The sequence below is a fragment of the Toxotes jaculatrix genome, chromosome 18, assembly GCF_017976425.1.
Source record: "Toxotes jaculatrix isolate fToxJac2 chromosome 18, fToxJac2.pri, whole genome shotgun sequence".
NCBI classification, from domain to species: Eukaryota; Metazoa; Chordata; class Actinopteri; family Toxotidae; genus Toxotes; species Toxotes jaculatrix.
Window position 1 is genome coordinate 10,710,197 of NC_054411.1, and position 18,505 is coordinate 10,728,701.

Here is an 18,505-nt window from a genome sequence, read left to right on the forward strand (position 1 = left end):
CAAACTGAGTAATTAAAGTGACTGAAATAAAAATTAAGAAATCAGATTTTCTTCCAGCAGGCTATTAGGAGTCTTATACATGTCACAATTATTGGTGTGAAACAGACATTTAAGAATAAATCCCCCCTACCCATGACGATCTCACTTAACACTTGGCAAGAAAATAAACCAGTCTGTTTCTCAAAATGTTGAACTATCCCTTAAAAAGCCATTAAAAACTTTGTTGAAAAGTAAGGACGCCTGTTCAATTTCCTGAAAACCTGATCTTTGTAAAGGTTAAGGTTTGCAGTGGGAAAAAATGCCAGAAGCTGCCACCAGCAATATTACGATAGATGTTGTCAGTTTTTTTTACCAGTAACAAATGAAATCGCTTTGGCAATTTAGCAAGGTCAACCTAAAAGGTGCAACCACTGCACGACCTCTGAGCGTGTGCTTAGCTTCCATTTATCCAACTTCTCTCTGATGATAGGGATGATGCATGTTACCTGCAGTCTTTGAAAAGCAAGCATCAAGTATTATTCTGAGGGAAAATGTTTACTGTACAAATTAAAAGCCTTAGAATTACTGAATTCATTTAACCCAAACAACACTGGTCTAAAAATAGATTTCAGGGTCACTGATAGATGAGTTGTCAATGTTTGAAAAAAAAAAGTCCACGGGAAAATTCTACTTCAGTTGCTTATAAATACCGGAGTACGGGAAGGTTTGCTCTCAGAAGGAGCTGTTGAGCTTTTAACAGATGTGCTCTGAAAACACAGACAGCTCTTCACTGGTGAATCCTTGGTGGCTGCCCTTGGATCACAGTGGCTTTGTGTCTGTTTTTCAGACTTAATGAAGTAGGAGCAGAAGGACTTTCAGACCACATCCTGCAAAAGTAGCATGCCGATTTCAAAGGTTAAATCCTTAAGGAGAATTTCTCTGATTAAATCATCTGCTCTGTTTTGTTTATCATCTCTGCTGCTGCTTAGATACGTCACATCCCCTTAAATAAGCACAATAAACCATTCAGACTGTGTCAGAGTCACGCACACCCATTTTTTTCTCTTTTTATTCAGTGATAAATAATTTCCTATGATCATAGGCTTTATGTGTAGACATCCGATCAAGGCAAGAGACAAATTAGAGGGCACACATTGCCACCATTAGAAAATAATAGCAGAAACAAAAACAATGAGGTAAGAAGTTCTCTTTTTTTATACATTGGTGGTGCTTCTATTTCTGTTACCTATACTGTTGAATGCACAGTGCTTCCTAATACAGAAATCCTGCCTTTTGTGTCTGTACATTATTAAACAAAAACAGGTCATGGCACAATACTGAATCACCCAAGACAGGGCACTGCAGAGTGTATAGTTTAGCAGTATACATCATCAGACCGAGAGTAAGAAAAGCTGAGCAGGAAACAGAAATGCAAAACAAAACTCTAAGACTTCGCGACTGAGCTCTGTGACTGATTCAACACACACACACACACACACACACACACACACACACACACACACTTCTCAGGAGAGATCTCAGCATCAGTAAAGTGTAAACATGTACAACATGAGACTAGATGTGTGATTTATAGTACGTATATGTGGAAGAGCTGAAATAATTAATCGATGGGTCGATTTTGGATTTCGTACTGTGGGTCGAAACAAAACAAGTGACGTGAATATATTAAACTGGGCAACTGGAAATTATAGCAAGCATGTTTCAATATTTTCTGAGCTTTTACTTTCTACTTTACTTTTGAACACTTCCTGTGTTCAAAAAGTTAGAAACTAGAAATAAATATGGAATTTAAGGATGTCACCTAGGGCAATTTTTCATGTGGTAGTTACGTATGTAAATGTGTGTGTGTGTGTGTGTGTGTGTGTGTGTGTGTGTGTGTGTGTGTGTGTGTGTGTGTGTGTGTGTGTGTTTTCACCTTCACAGGCCTCAAGAGCAGCACACTGAGGCACAGCCCCATGCATGGACCTGTCCTGCGGTCCCAGTGCCTTCACTGTTGTACAAAACAAGACAACAAAAAAAAAGAGATGCTCCTGCTTGTTTCTTTCCTGTACAACATTAAAGGAGAATACCACCAATTTTCAGCATTTACATGTTATTTTCACACTGTTTGTAACTTCATTTTATGTTTATACGAGTCAATACTGTCTGTTGTAATTAGCAATATATGAGTTCATCTTAACCCCTCAATAATGTAACACCACAGTGACGTAGATCTTTGAAAAATACTTTGAAGGTCACTGTGCTTGCGGCTGTATTTAACAGGATTGAGATTATTACTACAAGTACAAGAAGTGTGTTTATGTTCAGATGATTATGCTATAAATTCACAGTCTCCTAGTTATTGGCAAAAGATGTGCGTCAGAACTGTGGGCTTAGCTTTGCAAAACAGCTGTCTACACTCACTGATATTTTATTGCTGTCCATATAAACAACATTATGCAAGGTCTTACATTGAGTGGCATTCTCCTTTATGGTGCTTGACCTCCCATCCTGTTGCCCACGGAGGTGACCCCACATTGCTACCTGCTCCTGAACTGGAGCTGGTTGGAGATAAAGAGGCGGCACACCTGCATCATCCTCTCATCCACAGCAGCCTGTGTGTGTTGGCCCAGACAGCTGGGATCACAGCTGCTCTCCCCAACCACACACCTGGGGCCATGTGATGCGACAGGCGAGAATAAACCGTGCTCTAAAGCCAAGCAGGCAGAACCCCCACCCCCACCACCCAATATCCCTCAAGGGTTTAGTTCAGTGAACCTCAATTACACTCAAACTACCTCAGTGGAAAAGCAGTTGGGGGCGGTGTTAGAAAAAAAAAAAAAGAACACAAAATGTACAACAACAGAAACACACACAACTGAAATAGCTAAGAGAAGCCAAAAATAGCAACAGGAGCGGTCGTGACGGTGCAGATGTGTGCTGAGGGCGGCAGGGCAGGCGACCGGGAGTCAAGTCGAGGAGTGGCTGTAGTGGTCCTCAAGAAATGTGCGCCAGCATTGTGGCCACGGTTGCCATGACAGCGGCACATTAAGCACCCTTTCCGACCGAACAACAACAGAGAGACGACCATATTTTAAATCAACAGTGGCAGGGTGCTGCGACAGCCTCAGCTGCCCTCTCTCACACTCCTCCACCCCTTTGTGCCCATGTCCCCCTTTAGTGTTTTGTTCGTTTATTCGTTTTCATCTTTTAGTAGTACTCCATGGTGCTGCGGTCCCTTGACACATAAGCAGAGACTTCCCTGTTTCAGGCTTCTGGCCAGAGTTTGTTGTTTTTGATTTTCAGTCATTGTGTGTTTTTGTAAATCCCCATAAAAATTTCAGAGCCTCTTGTGCCAGTCCAGAGGCAGGCACAGTCGAGTTCTCAGCCTGGGAGGCAAACTTTGCCTGCAAACAGCAGTCCCACTATGGTGAAGAAGATGGAGAGGACAAACAGCACGTATGAGGAGCCGACCACTGTGTTGTTGGGCAGCTTGTACGGCTGGCCTCCCACCTCGTTGATATAGAAGCCTATGGGGAAGATGAGTGCCGCCATGCAGAAGAGGATCACTGGAAGGAGAGAGAGAGAGAGAGAGAGAGAGAGAAGATGTTAGTTCACTGTTCACACACAAATCGATTCAGATGATTATGTACAGACAAACAATTTTACTCTACTACGCTTTACTATAAACTCCTTTTCATTTAGCATTTATATTCAGTCTATAAACATTCGTTCAAAATTATTTGTTATACACAATAATGCAGCCATGAGCAGATATATACGTGTTTATTATTGTATTTGTCAACATTCATAACAGCCCCTGTGGGGATCCATAAGCAGAGTGGTGTATAAATAGATAATGAGTGACATTACAGTAAAACATGACTGTAATAACATACAATATGCATCACAGTATAGGTTATAACTGTTGAGAAGTGCTGTGCATTCAATTACACTTAAAATGTGTTCATATCTGCTTAAAAGTCCATTGTGTAGTGTTTATTAATGCTGAAAATGGGCGACTTAAAGTAAGAGTTAGCAAAAAATGGAATACATGACACAAAAAAACCACATCTGACCTAAGCCGTTGTTTTAGTCTTTGCTCTCCACACAAGATGAAGCAAATTAAGCATGAACTCACTCAACTTGAGCAGGAAGCATAGGCGGCTCAAACTGAATTCAATTTTAGCAACTTCATTAGCGAGATACAATAGTGCCTTTCAAATGGCTTTGAAGGAGCAGTTACACAAAGCAGACTCATGGCATGCGCCGAGATCAGCGTGACTCTGCCTCATGTTTTTTAGGAAGATATGAGAGAGACTCTGTGACACAAACTCAAGCTCTGTTGAATGATATTTATGTAACTTTAATGTCTCAACTTTTCATTTAAAAATAAGCTACATGCCAGAGATTATACACTATTCTGACAAATGTACAGGAACAGTCCAAGCGAAAAAAAAAAAAAAGAAAAATCTGAGTGGTTCAGCCAAACCAAAATCTGGCTTTGTGCAAACCGCAGAAATTACAATGTCATTGCTCATTTTACTACAATGTCCTCATTAAAGGAGGAGATTAAAAAAAGAAAAAGCTTTTGCTCAAATCATTGTGGATACTTCAGTTTTGGAAGACTTCTCAACTCTCAGTTTATCATCATCACAGCAGGTCACTGGTCATTCCTCTCTACCTGTGCAGCTACAGCGTTGACAGATGTCTATCAAAGGTGGCAACGTCCAAAAAAAGGTGTGCACATGTCTAATTTACGAATAACTGCTTCCACGAAATCCTCCACATCTTCCTCCATCACAGATAATTCCTCCCTTTGCAGGTTATGTTTGACCTTCTGTTGGCTTGTTTAAGTATTTACAACTTAATATTATGTATTTCGGATAGCACTTGAAGGCAGCATTCCTCCCGCTGTCAAATGCTTAGTGACATCTTTAAAAAGCAACCCTCAGGTAGGATTGAATTTGAACTGGAAATCAATAATCAGAATCAATAATCAAGCTTTCTAAATAGGCATCAAAGGCTTTGGAAGAAACTGAAGTTGTAGTTAAAGAGACATAATTTACTGATGCACATTTACATCATGAGACAGACATGTTATTATAGTTATTACAAAACTAATGTCAATCTAATTTGTGTTTGTCTGAACTGTGCCGGAGTGAAACAGATTTACTTTGGTGATGATTTTTTTTTGGTGAGATGAGGTTGAGGCAAGGACATCATTAGAGCTGAGGGAAGCTCTACCAGCACCAGTAATCAAAACAAACCCAAACCCAACAAAACGTGATCTTTGTATTCGTCTTTTTAGGGAAGTTTATAAAACAAATTACAGAGACTGTCTGCACTGGTGTCAACAAACACTGGCACTAATGGAATCGGTTCATTCAGGTCACAAATTGCACCAAAACTGCGTCACTCAGCCCACTTTAGTAACCAGATTTCAGTCACCCTTCTGCACCTTACTGCTCAAACATAAGTATACACAAAAACCCAGTTTTCCATAATTGGGGTATGGGATTAGAGAAACATGGTTTAAAAGCATACGGCACATCCTTGTATCGAAAAATATCCCATTAAAAGTCAAACTAAAGCAGAAAGATTTTAGCCCGTAGAGGTCTAAATAAGTCTGTTCCTGGCTAGGGATTTGACTGTTTGTAAAAACTCAGTCAGATTCATACTGTGAGAAAAAGTTGTACTCTCACTACAGTGATTGTCAGCCCACGGATATACACACACCAAAACAAAAACATGTCAGGAAGCAGTCTATCACTAATACACTTAAAATAAGAAAGCCATTAATCCAAAATAAAGTCGGGGAGAAGGTTCCACTCTGTATGTGTACGTGGATAAAAAGTAACCAGGTTATTACAGAACAGGTAAACTCTGATTTCTCGAGCAGCATGGTTTCTTGTATGTATGTAAAAGTATTGACTAGTGAGCTCTGAACTCTTCACCAAGTCCGGTGGGATCAATTAGCTCGATCTGCTGACCACATGCTGAGAGTTGCTGCAGTCATAATAGACTCCCCTCTAAAAACAACAGTGAGCATGTTGGGATAGTCTCCTCAGTGTGTGGCAGGTTTGTTAGCAGCTACAGAGCAAAGCAAAGGTCTGGATTTGCTGCTTTTTTTCGTTTTATGTGAAAGTAAACTGAATATTTTGGACTGCTGGTTGGAAAATGAGCGATTCAGAGATGTAACTTTGGGCTTCCCAACCTTGAACTTTTCTAAAAACAATATTTTGAATGATTCTGAATAATACATTTTTTTAAAGGCACCTCTGTTGTTTTTCATTTGTGGGTCCCTGTCAGCTTTATACTTTGTTATAATAGGGGGTAAGGACAGTTTCAGACATAATGAGTGCAGAAGAGTAATTACCACATCTATTTTGTGCAGTTACGTGAATGTATTTATTACTTTGCCCCCACCCTCCCCACCCCAGTTGACCATCACACCTTGAGGAAACACTGCTGGTGTGTGTATATAGAGACACAGAGGCGGGCCTGTGCTGGTCACACAAAGCTGTCCATTCAGGTGCTGGTGGCCTGGAGCCAGTTACACTACAGACTGCCCACCTCCCTTCGACCCTCATCACCTATTTGCCCCAAAAGAACCACCTCATCTCCTCACTACCAGTTTCATTTTGCTTACTAACACCCTCCGCAGCTCTTGACCTCTAACAAACATGATTATTCACTCAGCTCCTCTTCTATACTCAACTCTTCCTAAGGCCCCACCCGTTTCCTCACTTAACCGCTCACCCTCTCCCTCTGAACAGAAGAGAGGTGTTTGCCATCGCAGCTTAAGTTCAGCAACATGGGAAGGTACTCTACATTGCCCCTAGGAGTGAGTGTGTGTGAGTGGTTGTCTGTCTTTGTGTGTCAGCCCTGCGATTGACTGGCGATCAGTCCAGGATGTACCCCACCTCTCACCCGTAGTCGTAGGGGAGCTGGGATAGGCTCCAGCTCCCCTGCACCGCTGACGGATCAAGCGGTATAGAAGACGAATGAATGAAAAATAAATTTGCAAATTAGTTGATTTAGAAATTTGCCATTTCTAAAATCATTTCGTTTTCACTTTGCCATTCTGGATTAGTGAGTACAGAGTGACAGGCAAAATGGCACCTTTATCAATTTAAAATCAAATCTACAGCACAATAAAGAGTATAAAAGCGAAAGGGTCTGAATACATTCTGCGTCTGAATACAGCCCCCCCCCCCCCCCCCCTTTGCCTTATTTCCTCACTTAGAGCGATAATCATCATCATGCTTTAAACCAGTTTAAGAGAAAAAAAATCTGTACTAATAATATACCTCTTGTCTAATATGGCCAACAAAAGCTTAGCAGGGGGACAAGGGTGACAACTGCCCACAGTTGCCATGACAACCTCCTTACTTTTCTCTGAGTGCGATCGTTAAACAATGACTCAACGCCTTTCTAATTTAGCTTGTGACACACATTTGAGCTTACCGGACAGTTTGTGGGTGGGGGGGGGGCTCTGTAACGTGGTGCTTCATCGGGTATTTGCAAGTGATTAAGAAGAGTTACAGAACTCAATTATGAATCTGCGTTTGGTCTGGTAGGATAGCTTGTTCAAATCCATGGGTTACTTTTTCTCTGAAGAACAAAGAAGTCACAGTATCATGAAAACTGCACTCAACTTTCAAACAATGAAACAGTACAGAGCATTGTGGCTTCACATGCCACTGCTCCATCTGTACGAGTGTGCTCGAGGCCATCTATTCCCTTAACTAACCAATAACACTCCACCCTCCCACACAGCCTTACGAAACCAGCGCGGCCACAGCGCACGAGATGGATGCTGAGTTATTATCAAATGCTGGAAGTGCATCTTTACAGAAATCATGTTTCGGGGGTAAAAAAGAGCGAGTAGCAATGTTCAAGGCCAAGAGGGAGAGAAAAAACTAAAGAAACGATGTGGCACATAAGCCACCCACTCAGGTACCAGACGAGACTGATTTACTCAATAGATCAGCTTCAGAGAACAAGAGATGCCGTCATGCATGCAAAAAGAAAAAAAAAACTCTCAGAAATGTGCAAACACAACCAACACCCCTACACACAGGTCCTGACGTCATTCTCAGAAACAAACACACTGATGTCCTGTGCAGCCTCAGATGTTTTTGACGTCACACACATCATCTACACTTGTAAAGTAGCTGTGCATAACAAGATAACAACTGGACTAAAACCAATTTTTCACACTGATTAAACCCCATCTCTCCTACTTTTATCATTTCCAACTTAAAGAGACTGTGAATGGATATACTAATGTAGCCAAGGTGATTTTTTTTTTTTTAAAGGTTATGGCATGACAGATGCAGTGAGACGAAAGAAGAGAGTGTGAAACCTCCAAGGGAGATGTGCTGACAGCAAGTCTAGTAAAGCAAAACTCATTCAGTTTGAATGCCATTGTCTCGTTCACTTACTGCCAGTGAAGGCAATCCAGCGGGCGTATTTGGTGGCTTCTCTGCGCCAGTGAGATGCCACCAACAGTCCACAGGTGACTGTGAGGGAGATGATGCCCATGATGATGAAGAAAAGTGTGGTGACCCACTCCGGGGGCAGCCGTGGTGGGATACAGGTCCGGTCTCGTCCGTGGATGGTCTGACATTGCCGGACTAGACCGACTGTAAGGGCACCTGCAGAGAGAGAGAGGATGAATACTGATGAGGTGTCTGTTTTAATTCATCACTGGTCAACAGGTCAACAGGAGAGTGAGGAGAAGGAGAAGAAAACTGCAAGTGGAAAAAATAAATGAGAAGCAAAAACAATTAAAGGTCTGATACTGGAGACAAACAGTACAGTGGTGATGAATTAGTCTCTCAGTCAATGACATGGTCTTGAGTGGGAAGACCAAAGCAGAGCAGCTCATCTATTGCAAAGTGAAAGAGGAACATTTGAAGAAGGAGGTGTGGAAAAAGATAAGAGAGGCTTCTTTAATTTGTCACCAATTCGGTGCTTGCTAGGAGCTGGGGACTTGGTTTCCTCACACTGGTGGGCTCAATTATGCCAGTGGCCAACATTTTTTCTTGCACTTTCACACTCAGTCCTGCCAATTACTGAATCCGTCCCACGCAGGTATGACACTTAATAAAGACACAAAGTCGGTAAGGCTTTACAGTGACAATAGACAAATTTGCAGTAGCTTTAAAGGCTCAGTGGTCTCTGTAAATTTACTGTATGTTTGGGCCTAACATACTCAGCTATAGCCACCAACTCTTTTACAATCTCCCTTCTCTGTCTTCCATCCTCCAAGTGTTCTGACTAGGATCTTTACATGCATACGTTTGCAGATGTGCTTTCACAAGACATGACATGACTTAATGTTCTTCTGTGTCTATCCATCACTGATCAGACAAATGGATTCATGCCTCACTCTTAGTCATGAGCGAAGAAGCTCTGCCAGAGCCAGAATTTGAAGGCCAGTATTCAGAGCAGGAATATGCTCCAGTGGTGCAGCCACTCTGGAGGAAAGCCATTCAATTAGAGCACGTCCTCAAGGGGAATTTCTACCTGAGTAAGCAGAATAGCGTTGCATCACTTAGGACTCTGCTGATCACAGGTCTCTAGCAAAGAAATGTGGGCTATAAGCAATAGACTGCACAGGGTAGAAAATAAAAGACATAATTCCCTTTACATGTTTGAGGCATAATTTGGGGGGCGGGGGGGAATTAAAGGATTATTCTGGCATTTTAAAAACTGGGCCTTATTTTCCCTTTTTTGGGTCTAAATGATAAAAGGACAAAAATGCTTGGAATTGGTCCAATATTGAGCGAGAATGCTATAACCAGCAACCGCAAAAAGGCCATTTCACTTAAAAATGCCAGACTTATCCTTTCACGAGCGGTAAACAGTCATTCGACTGACCACAAAGTAACCTACAAGTAGGCAAGCTGGAATTTCAGAAGGTCAAACATGTTACTTCTGACTAGTCTGTCTAGCACCTAAATTCAGACATTTTATAACCTGCCCATCATAACCTTTGTATATTTACACAATGAATATATGATACCGCTAAAAACCCCACTGTGTCTAACCCACTTGAAACAGAAAAGCAGAGTTTGTGTGAGAAAAGTGTTCTTGTTGCCTCAGGGGCGTGGTGGGCTATGCAGGCTGTCCAAAGGAAATCCTGTCCCCTTTATAAAGCGCAGTGAAAACACTGCTGTAACACTAACAATCAAACACAAACTCAAATCGTTCCAACCCACACAAACAATGCCAGTGCTTCAAAAGAAACACCATGGGAGTCTGCTGATATTAAAGGTAAGCTACATATGGAGCTGCAGAGCTGAAAGCTTTACATTTCCCATTACAGGTATAGAAACCTACCTTTTAGACCCCAGACACAAAAATACTGTTGTTTGAGCAAATGTATTTCATTACAAATAAGGAACAGCTGAAAGGGGATGTTTTTCTGTCTTCAGTTTTACCTTATCGACTGTCTTGCTGTCTGTGACAATTCAGTTCTTGCTGTGAAGAACACTTATGCAATAACACAGAAAAGAAAAAAATGGAGGTCAGGGCTCACAACAAAAATGGATCAAAGGCTTACTCAACAGCCTGTTCCTGCAGTCAGCCTAACATTACAGAGTAACCTTGAGCAAATGAAAGAACAGAAGGTGAGCAAGGTAAAGAAAGAAGGGACTGGAGAACATTAGGCAACAGTTTGATAGCTGTGGCTAATGGCACCAGTTTATGACCATTTCCCCTGGATCCTCTGGCCTCCTGCTGTTTCACTAGCTCCCTGTGGAATTCCTGGCCTACAGCAGGCAGGCACGCTATGGTATTCGGGTACAGGTAAACAATTCAACAAGCAGGCCCACAGAAACAGTTTTAGTGAAAGTCTGAGTCAAACAACAGCGCGTTTGTTATACATGTTTTTCATTTGAATATGGGAAATAGAAATTCAAATGACAGCCTTAACTTGCGCACAGCACACTTGGGTTGGCTCTGCAAAGTCAACAAATTAAAGGAACAGTTCGACATTTTGGGAAGTAGGATTATTGAATTATGGCGGCAGAAAGATTAATAGCACTCGTAACTGTCCTCTAAATATGACAGCAACTGGCTAACTTAGCTCAGTACAAAGACTATAAACAGGGGGAAATGCCTATTATGCCTCTGTTTCGTTGGCGTCTTTCTGTAAACGACCCTTCCCCTTTGCCCTTGGAGGTTTGTTTTCTTCCAGTTAAGCCTATTTTCCAAAATGCTGAACTATTTCTTTAAGTGAGGGTAGAAAATGAAAAGTATGACCATAAATACTATGCCTCATTTTGACCCTATGGAGGGAAGATTGGGAAAGTTCAGAGTTGGATGAGAGAGGAGCACCGTGAATAACTCACAGGTGCTGTATAAAGGTAAGGTCATGTTAGCCTTCTGTTCAAGGACAGTATGCATCACCTGGCACTGGACACAATGCAAAAAGGATGCAATGTCATGATTCAGTTGTGGATGATAAATAAATACTGAGCAGATAGACCGCAAACAGAGAGCGTTGCTGAAGTTTACAGTGTGGTAGAGTAACTCAGCACCTAACAAGGTGATGGCACATCACTAGAATAATGACCTTCATTTCTAAACACAGAGCATCTGTATCTTACATCTATTGCCCACATCTGTGTGGTCAAAGCTGAACTCTAACATGCAAGTGCACCGGAACAAGCTGGAGATCACAGAAAAAAACAGGAAACAGCACTTAAATGATACAGGCTTCAATTAAAGTAAATGGGAGACAGAACAAGTATGTCCATACCTACAGAACAGACCACAAAAATGCATTGTTTAGTTTACAAACAAGTCTGTCATTTACAGGAAAAAATGGACCAATTCTCCATTTGAAGGCCCAGCTCACTTTCACTCCCCCATCACGCTGTTACCCTGCAGTCAGCTCTGCACTCGCTATGATCAAAATACTCCTCTCACCATGTCTCAGCCCAAATGAGAGGAAATGAGGGCCATGTCTGCTCATCTTCAGCATGATGATGCTGTTGTTAGTGGAGCATAGGGGGTGCTGTGGTTTGTACGCTCCGGAGGGATGAGTCAACCAGGCCTCTGAACTTCGGTGGGCGGCAAGTAGGCAAGCAACAGCAGCCAACAGCTGCTTCTTCTGCCGCCATTGCTGCTGCTGCTGCTGGAGGCTTTTTACAGCGCCCACTTACATTGTAGGGGCACTGGAGCACAGCTGTGTACGGTCCAATCTTGCATGCAAAAACATGGTGGACAAGCCCATGCTGAATGGCATACAAACACTAATTAGTAAGAAAACAACTTACAACTCAACATTTCTTGAACACATATCCAGTGTTATACAGTAACAAATGTTCTCATCAATGGTAAACGTGACTTTGCAAAGTAACAGGAAACCTTACTTGAGACCTTTTAATGGCCAAATTCTAACAGTTTAAGAGCTGATTTTACAAGAAACGAATACTGTTTACTGTCACACTGTCACCCAGAGCAGCTTCCTCTTTATAAAGAACTAAGCTGATGAGAGTGTCTCAGCTGCCTTGTTTCTACATCTGCTCTGCTATCAACCAAAGTGAAATGATCGCATTTTGCTACCATGCATTCCTGGTGGACGAACTTTACCAAAAGGACCTAATGCAAAACATGTGAAAATGCATTTTCTAAACACTGCTTTTGAGACAGAGCGGCAATCCAGTAATATGCTCACACATTTGTAGGGAATGTATACCATTAAATAATGTGTTTTGGATGGCTTGTGCAAGAGCACTGCATTACCTCAACCTAAGTGCATCCATTACCACAAATAAATCTAATGTTTAAATATTGTGTTGACACTAGAAACACACAAGCAGCCAACAAGAGATACATATTTAATTAGATCTGAAGCTAATCTTGGAGCCGGCCAACAACTCACACCTTCATGTTTAGCTGGCTGAAGATGCAGCACAAGATGGAGCCGGTTGCTGTCAGACCATTTCTGAGCATGACAACCTGTAGCACCTATGGAGAAGGAAAATAAGCTGAGGAAGCAGAAGTTGAAAAGCCTCCAACACCAGGTGAAAAAAATACCTGCTGCAATTTTAGAACTTGGGCCACCTGCAGGCAATGAGAGTCAATGCTGCTGTGTTTTCATTGTGCGTTTTAGTTTTACATTCAACACTTGCAAGCTAAAAATACATTTACTGCAGGTTACATGTCAAAACTACATTCTTGCAGTCTGTAGATGGCATCTTTATTTTCAGCTTTGAACTGATGCTGTGGTCTCTGTCCTTGCCTGTTGGTGGCACAGACTGGACTCAAGTCAAAGCTGCTGGCTCTGCAGCTGGATAATATAGACTGGACATGGTTTCATTTGCTTTGTATCAATGACACAGTGTGTCCTTGTGCTTTGAAAGGGGATGCCAAAATAACACAATATTCTCCTATTTCATCTATTTTGGATATTGTCAGACTATAACAACAGTAGCAGTTTAATCACCAGTGATTATTTACTGCAATTTTAACATGTTTTTTTAGGCTTCTTCGTGCATTTTTTTCCTATTTATTTTTTTAGACACTGTAATACGATCACTTTTCAATGAGTCAGGTTTTTTGATCAGCACAGAGTAAAGCTATTACCCAGAACTAGTATGCAGAGTGTGTGAAAATTTCACTCAGTCACACTGACAGAACGTGAGTCCACTCGGGATCCTCTCAACTGTTGCATCGGGTCATCGACTGCAAGGGGACAGCCCTACTGAATAGCATAGCATTTTGGGGCAATAGACACCCTTTGCTGTGAGGAAACGTGTCGTTTAGAGATTATGCACAGTCAATGATAATAAGATTACAAACTGAAGATGATAAAAACAAAAAATGCATTTTGTCATAAGAAACCTCTTGGTTGAAAGGAGAAACAGTGCAGCATCTTTCTGTCACGACTATCACTTTGTGATCTCCATCAACAGCAGTCTTTTGTTAATCCTTCATTCAGCAGCTCACTGTAAGTATGAATCAAATCCACCTGATGCTGCTGACATCAAAACGTTTGACTGACCTACAAGAGGAAGGCTAAATGATCTGGTGAAAGAGCATTTGAACAGATGTGGTTTTGTGAAAGAGTTTGATGTTAAAATTGCAGGTTTTATAGAAAACCTGCATGGAAAGATGCTACGTATGAAATGCTGTCAGCATTGCTGGCCTTGGATACAGAAGCGTGACAAAAGCCAGCCTGTACCTGGATGTTTTTTTAGCATTTTTTTTGAGTGTCTGTATGCATACCGGGTGTTTCAGAGTTTATTCAGGCTCTAGAGAATGGCATCAGCTGTGGTAACAAGTATCTGCAGCAGGGGCTGTTGTCAGCGGAGCCGCTGAGAATCACAGTTTCTGCCTGACACTGCTAAAACAATTGCTTTGTCTTGAAGCTCGCCACAGGAAATCAACTTTAGCTGTTACTTCCTGAGGACAACACACTGAAGTGAGGACAATGTCGTAGATTCACATTCTGTCTTTAGCACTGAGTGACATGAGTGTTAATTCACCTTCCTCCAGTATGCAGAATCTACAGGGGTTCGGCTTTTTGTGTGTCAAATCTTGGCCTAAAGTTTTGCTTCCATTCTCGATGTGGACAATTACAAGAAACAACAGTCATCAGTGCAAAATGACAGCACAGTTTGTTTACTTATTCTTGATTAGTACGTAAGAAAAGCTTTGATTAAACCACTTGACCAAAACAGGAGCCAAGAGGCCACACGCTCCTTTAGCAAAGTCAGCTTTTATGGATGCTAACTGCCCTGGAGAACATGTCAGTTTCTCCATGCTCTGAGTATAAAGACGACACGCTGAACTACAAGGACAGGTTGTCTAGCACTGAATCCCTCTGGTAAGACCACAACAAAACCAGGAACCAGAGGTCAGCTAATTGGAGATAATACAATGTGTAACTTCAAATAGTACACTAGTCTGCAGAATGGAGCAGACAAAGAAATGTAATCAGCTCGGGGTAAATAGGTTTAACTCTGAAATAACTTAATCACAATTACAAACACTGCAAGAGACGCAGCCCTTATTAGATTGAATCCAATATAGCAGTTGTAATAGAGGCCTAACAATCAGTAATTTGATCGGCAAGTGTCCAGATTAACAAAAAACGGAGTATCAGAGTTCCAAAGAGAAACTGTAAAAGTATTCAATAATATGAATACTGTGCACAATAATATGCACATTAAATATACAAAACTGGTATAATACCATGAAAGTTCAGAAAAAGAGAAAAAAGTTTGTGCACACTATGTATTTCAGCGACAGAGGTTCTGGCCACTGCAAGATGAACATGAAATCAGCGAAAATTGTGAAACTAACAAACACTGAATAAATGGTTTAATCTAACACCTCCATCAAAGCTCTGAGGCAAACAGTTTCTCATACATTTGGCATTTGTGCACTTAAACCTGCATAATGACAACACCAGAGTATCATTAAAAAAAAGCCTATCTGCACTTATTTTCCCACTGCCTAAGTAATCTAGAGAAGCTGTTACAAAACTACCTTGCTAATTATGGTGTAGATAGAAACAGTAATATGCTGTCCAAGTCTTTCTAGACCATAATAATATGGGTAATATTGACACCTCGCTCAAAAACCTAAATTATTCTAGTATTATATATTCCAAAACAGTGGCTGACACATTCCCAAAATGAAGAGAAAAAAAGTGTGAAGGACATGTAGGACAGTGGTCTGAAACTTGTGAAGGGAAGTGATAACAGAGGCGATGAGGTGGAAGCTGGTCGCTGTACAACACCCACACACGCCGCAACACGGTGGTTTAAATATAGCAAAGGTTCAACTTTCTGTACATGCAGGTACAGAACTGTGGATCGCAGCAGGCAGTGCACTTCATTTGTGGCTGTAGTGCACTAATTTTAGATGGACTGAGCCATAATGTCAAGAACCTTGTCTCCAGTTGTGTATTAAAACTAAAGATCCATTCATGCTTTACAGCACGATCATGTGCAATGTAATCGTAGACAATGCCCTCATTTCATTTTCATCCTATTATTACTTTTGTGCAGATTGCTTATTCTGTTGAGCTAATACAGTCTGGATGTGCATTGGTGGATGATGAACCCTCCCTGACCCAGTTACTAAGCTGTCATCTTGCAGAGGGAACAAAGAGGAGCAATGTCTATCAATAGCCTGAATGTGTTTTCAGGACTGACACAAATAAAAGGACCAACAGCATGTGCTCCAGTCCAAAATCAGCAGGGACCACCACAAATAAACACCTTTTTAGCTTTGGTTCCTCCTGTGATCACAGATCAGATTAACGTCAGAAAGAACGCAGGCAGCAACTATTATTTCCATTATTGATTATTCTTGACAACTCAGAATTTTTAGATTCGTTTTTTAGTCCATGAAATATCTGATGACGGTGTGAACATGCAGATCGAAAAATCCAAGAGCACATTGAGAAATCATTTTTGCTTGTTTTATTTGACCAAAAGTTCAACACCCAAACATGTTTATTTTAAAATGACATAAAACAAAGTAAAGTAGCAAATCTTCACGTCTAAGAAGCTGATAGGAGCCAATGTTTGGTGTTATATATTTATTTTTATTAATTATTTCAGTCATTAGATACTTTTTTAAATTGTTGGCAACTAGTTCCCTAACAATTGCTTAATCGACTAACTGCTGCAGCAATATCATCAGGCAAAATGCCAATCATTCTCAGTTTCCGGTTTGTCAAATGTGAGGATTTGCTGCTTTTCTCTGTTCTATATCATTGCAAATTAGATCTTTAGGTTTTGAACAGCTGATTGGACAAAACAAGCAACTTGAGGGCATCTCTGTGGGCTCTGGGAAATGGAAATTGGCATTTTAGGAACAAGTGTAAAGTCATGAAAATAATCATTAGCTGCAGTCCAAGAAACAACAGAGAGACACGGTGCTGATCAATATTCAATATAGATTATGAAATTGTATAACAGCTCTTGATATTATGGTCGGGGCATCAATAAGAAGCAGCTTAAACACGCACAGAACAGACTGCTCTGGAGGACAAAAGATGCTGCTGCAGATGAGACCCTCCACACACAACGGGACATATCTTTGTTGTGGAGATTATCTGCTGTTATCTGAGGGAGAGTGCTTTTTAGAGAGGCATTAAATCCTGCTAAGACACATAAAACAAAAACAATGGGTTTGAGTGGCAGTTATGGCCTGCTTCATTTACCTGCTGATTCACCAGTGTTGATCCAGTCCGGGTTTGCAATGCTGGCTATTGCAAAGATATCTGCTGCCAGAAACAGGCACCCTGAAATGATCGTTAGTTTATCCATATCGCCAACTTAAGGGGCGGTGAATGACCGGGAAGGGGGGATGGAAATGTGGTGGTCGTTGTCCAAATGTGACCCCGAGCGTTGAGAGACACACGGTGGGCTGTTATCAGTCTAACCTCGCCCCCTTCAGCAGGAGCCTGCTGTTGTGGTTCCGCTGTGCATTTTGCAGCAACGTTAGCTCCTTCGCGTCAAGCAAGCGAGAGCCTCCAGCTACAAAAGGCTCAAGTACGACGCACAAAAGCATCACATCTCAAATGCCCGTTGTAGTCCAGTGAGATGAAACAACAGCTCACTCAGCGCCAAGTCCCCGAATCGCTTGTGTTGTCTTTCGGATCCGTTTAGCAGCAGCGGCCGCCGCAGCAGCAGCAGCATCGGGTACAGCTGCGGCTAGCAGATAGCTAGCTAGCTACTTTCCTGATTCGGGCTCGGTGTGCCGAGCTGCGGCCCAGAAGGTGCTCGACGGCCGAAACCGCGAATGCGCTAACATTTCAGACACAATGTCACACAAACGGTGGTGCAGAAGAGGTAAAGCAAGCCCCCCTCACTTCGTGGTATCCGTGTTTTTTGTATTTAGCGAAAGGTCTAACGTTACCCGTCAGGAAAACGAGAACCCATCACCGTCTCTTGCTTATTCGTCCCCCTTCTCCGCTGGAATAGCATCTGGTACTGTTAGCCAGCCAGCTTCACGTCTTCCTCCACCTCCTCTTTCTTCTCCGGACCACGGTGAGGAGATCGTAGGCACGCAGCGTATTTCAACCCAAAAGGGACGGTGTGGGACCCGGTGTGGACGGTAAAACGGTAACGTTATTGTTATGCTTTCCAGCCGTATATCCACCGTTAGCTCAGCCTCCCTTTCTGCCAAATGACATCAGGCGAACACCCCCACGCAGCGTCGCTCGCGCACACACACACTCACACACAGCTCAGTGTCTTCACGTTCAGGAGGAGGGGTGGGGGGCATTGGTTCTGTCCTCGCGATATTATGTTGAGGGGAAAAGGGGGGTCGTGTTGTCCCGAGTCGCCCTGTTTGTGCCTAATAATTTGGGGGGTGGGCGGGTGAGGGGGATTATGGGACTCAAAACCATTGACCAAAATACATAATAACAACAAAATAGAAAAAACACCAAATAGAAAACACAACGCTCCAAAAAATACATATAACATAAAACAAATGTTGGGTTTCGGAAAAAAAGGGAAATATTTTCTAAAATGTGAAA

The 18,505-nt window shown here is 41.9% G+C and overlaps 1 protein-coding gene across 1 annotated transcript; it reads right to left on the bottom strand.

The window, feature by feature from the left end:
* Positions 1-1,028: 1,028 nt before the first annotated feature.
* On the bottom strand, positions 1,029-18,160 carry mosmoa (modulator of smoothened a). Its single transcript, XM_041063498.1, has 3 exons — positions 17,183-18,160; positions 8,430-8,642; positions 1,029-3,548 (listed from the first exon to the last, which is right to left on the bottom strand). Exons 1-3 carry the CDS (start codon positions 17,286-17,288, stop codon positions 3,364-3,366), a joined length of 504 nt encoding a protein of 167 aa, XP_040919432.1. The 5' UTR covers positions 17,289-18,160; the 3' UTR covers positions 1,029-3,363.
* Positions 18,161-18,505: the final 345 nt, after the last annotated feature.

Bases quoted from the DNA above. Each gene is read 5' to 3' on its own strand.
- mosmoa (XM_041063498.1), bottom strand. From the start codon at position 17,288: ATGGATAAACTAACGATCATTTCAGGGTGCCTGTTTCTGGCAGCAGAT. The intron at 8,643-17,182 runs GTAAATGAAGCA...CTCTCTCTGCAG, and splicing joins CAACACTGGTGAATCAGCAG to GTGCCCTTACAGTCGGTCTA. The intron at 3,549-8,429 runs GTAAGTGAACGA...CTCTCCTTCCAG, and splicing joins CTGGATTGCCTTCACTGGCA to TGATCCTCTTCTGCATGGCG.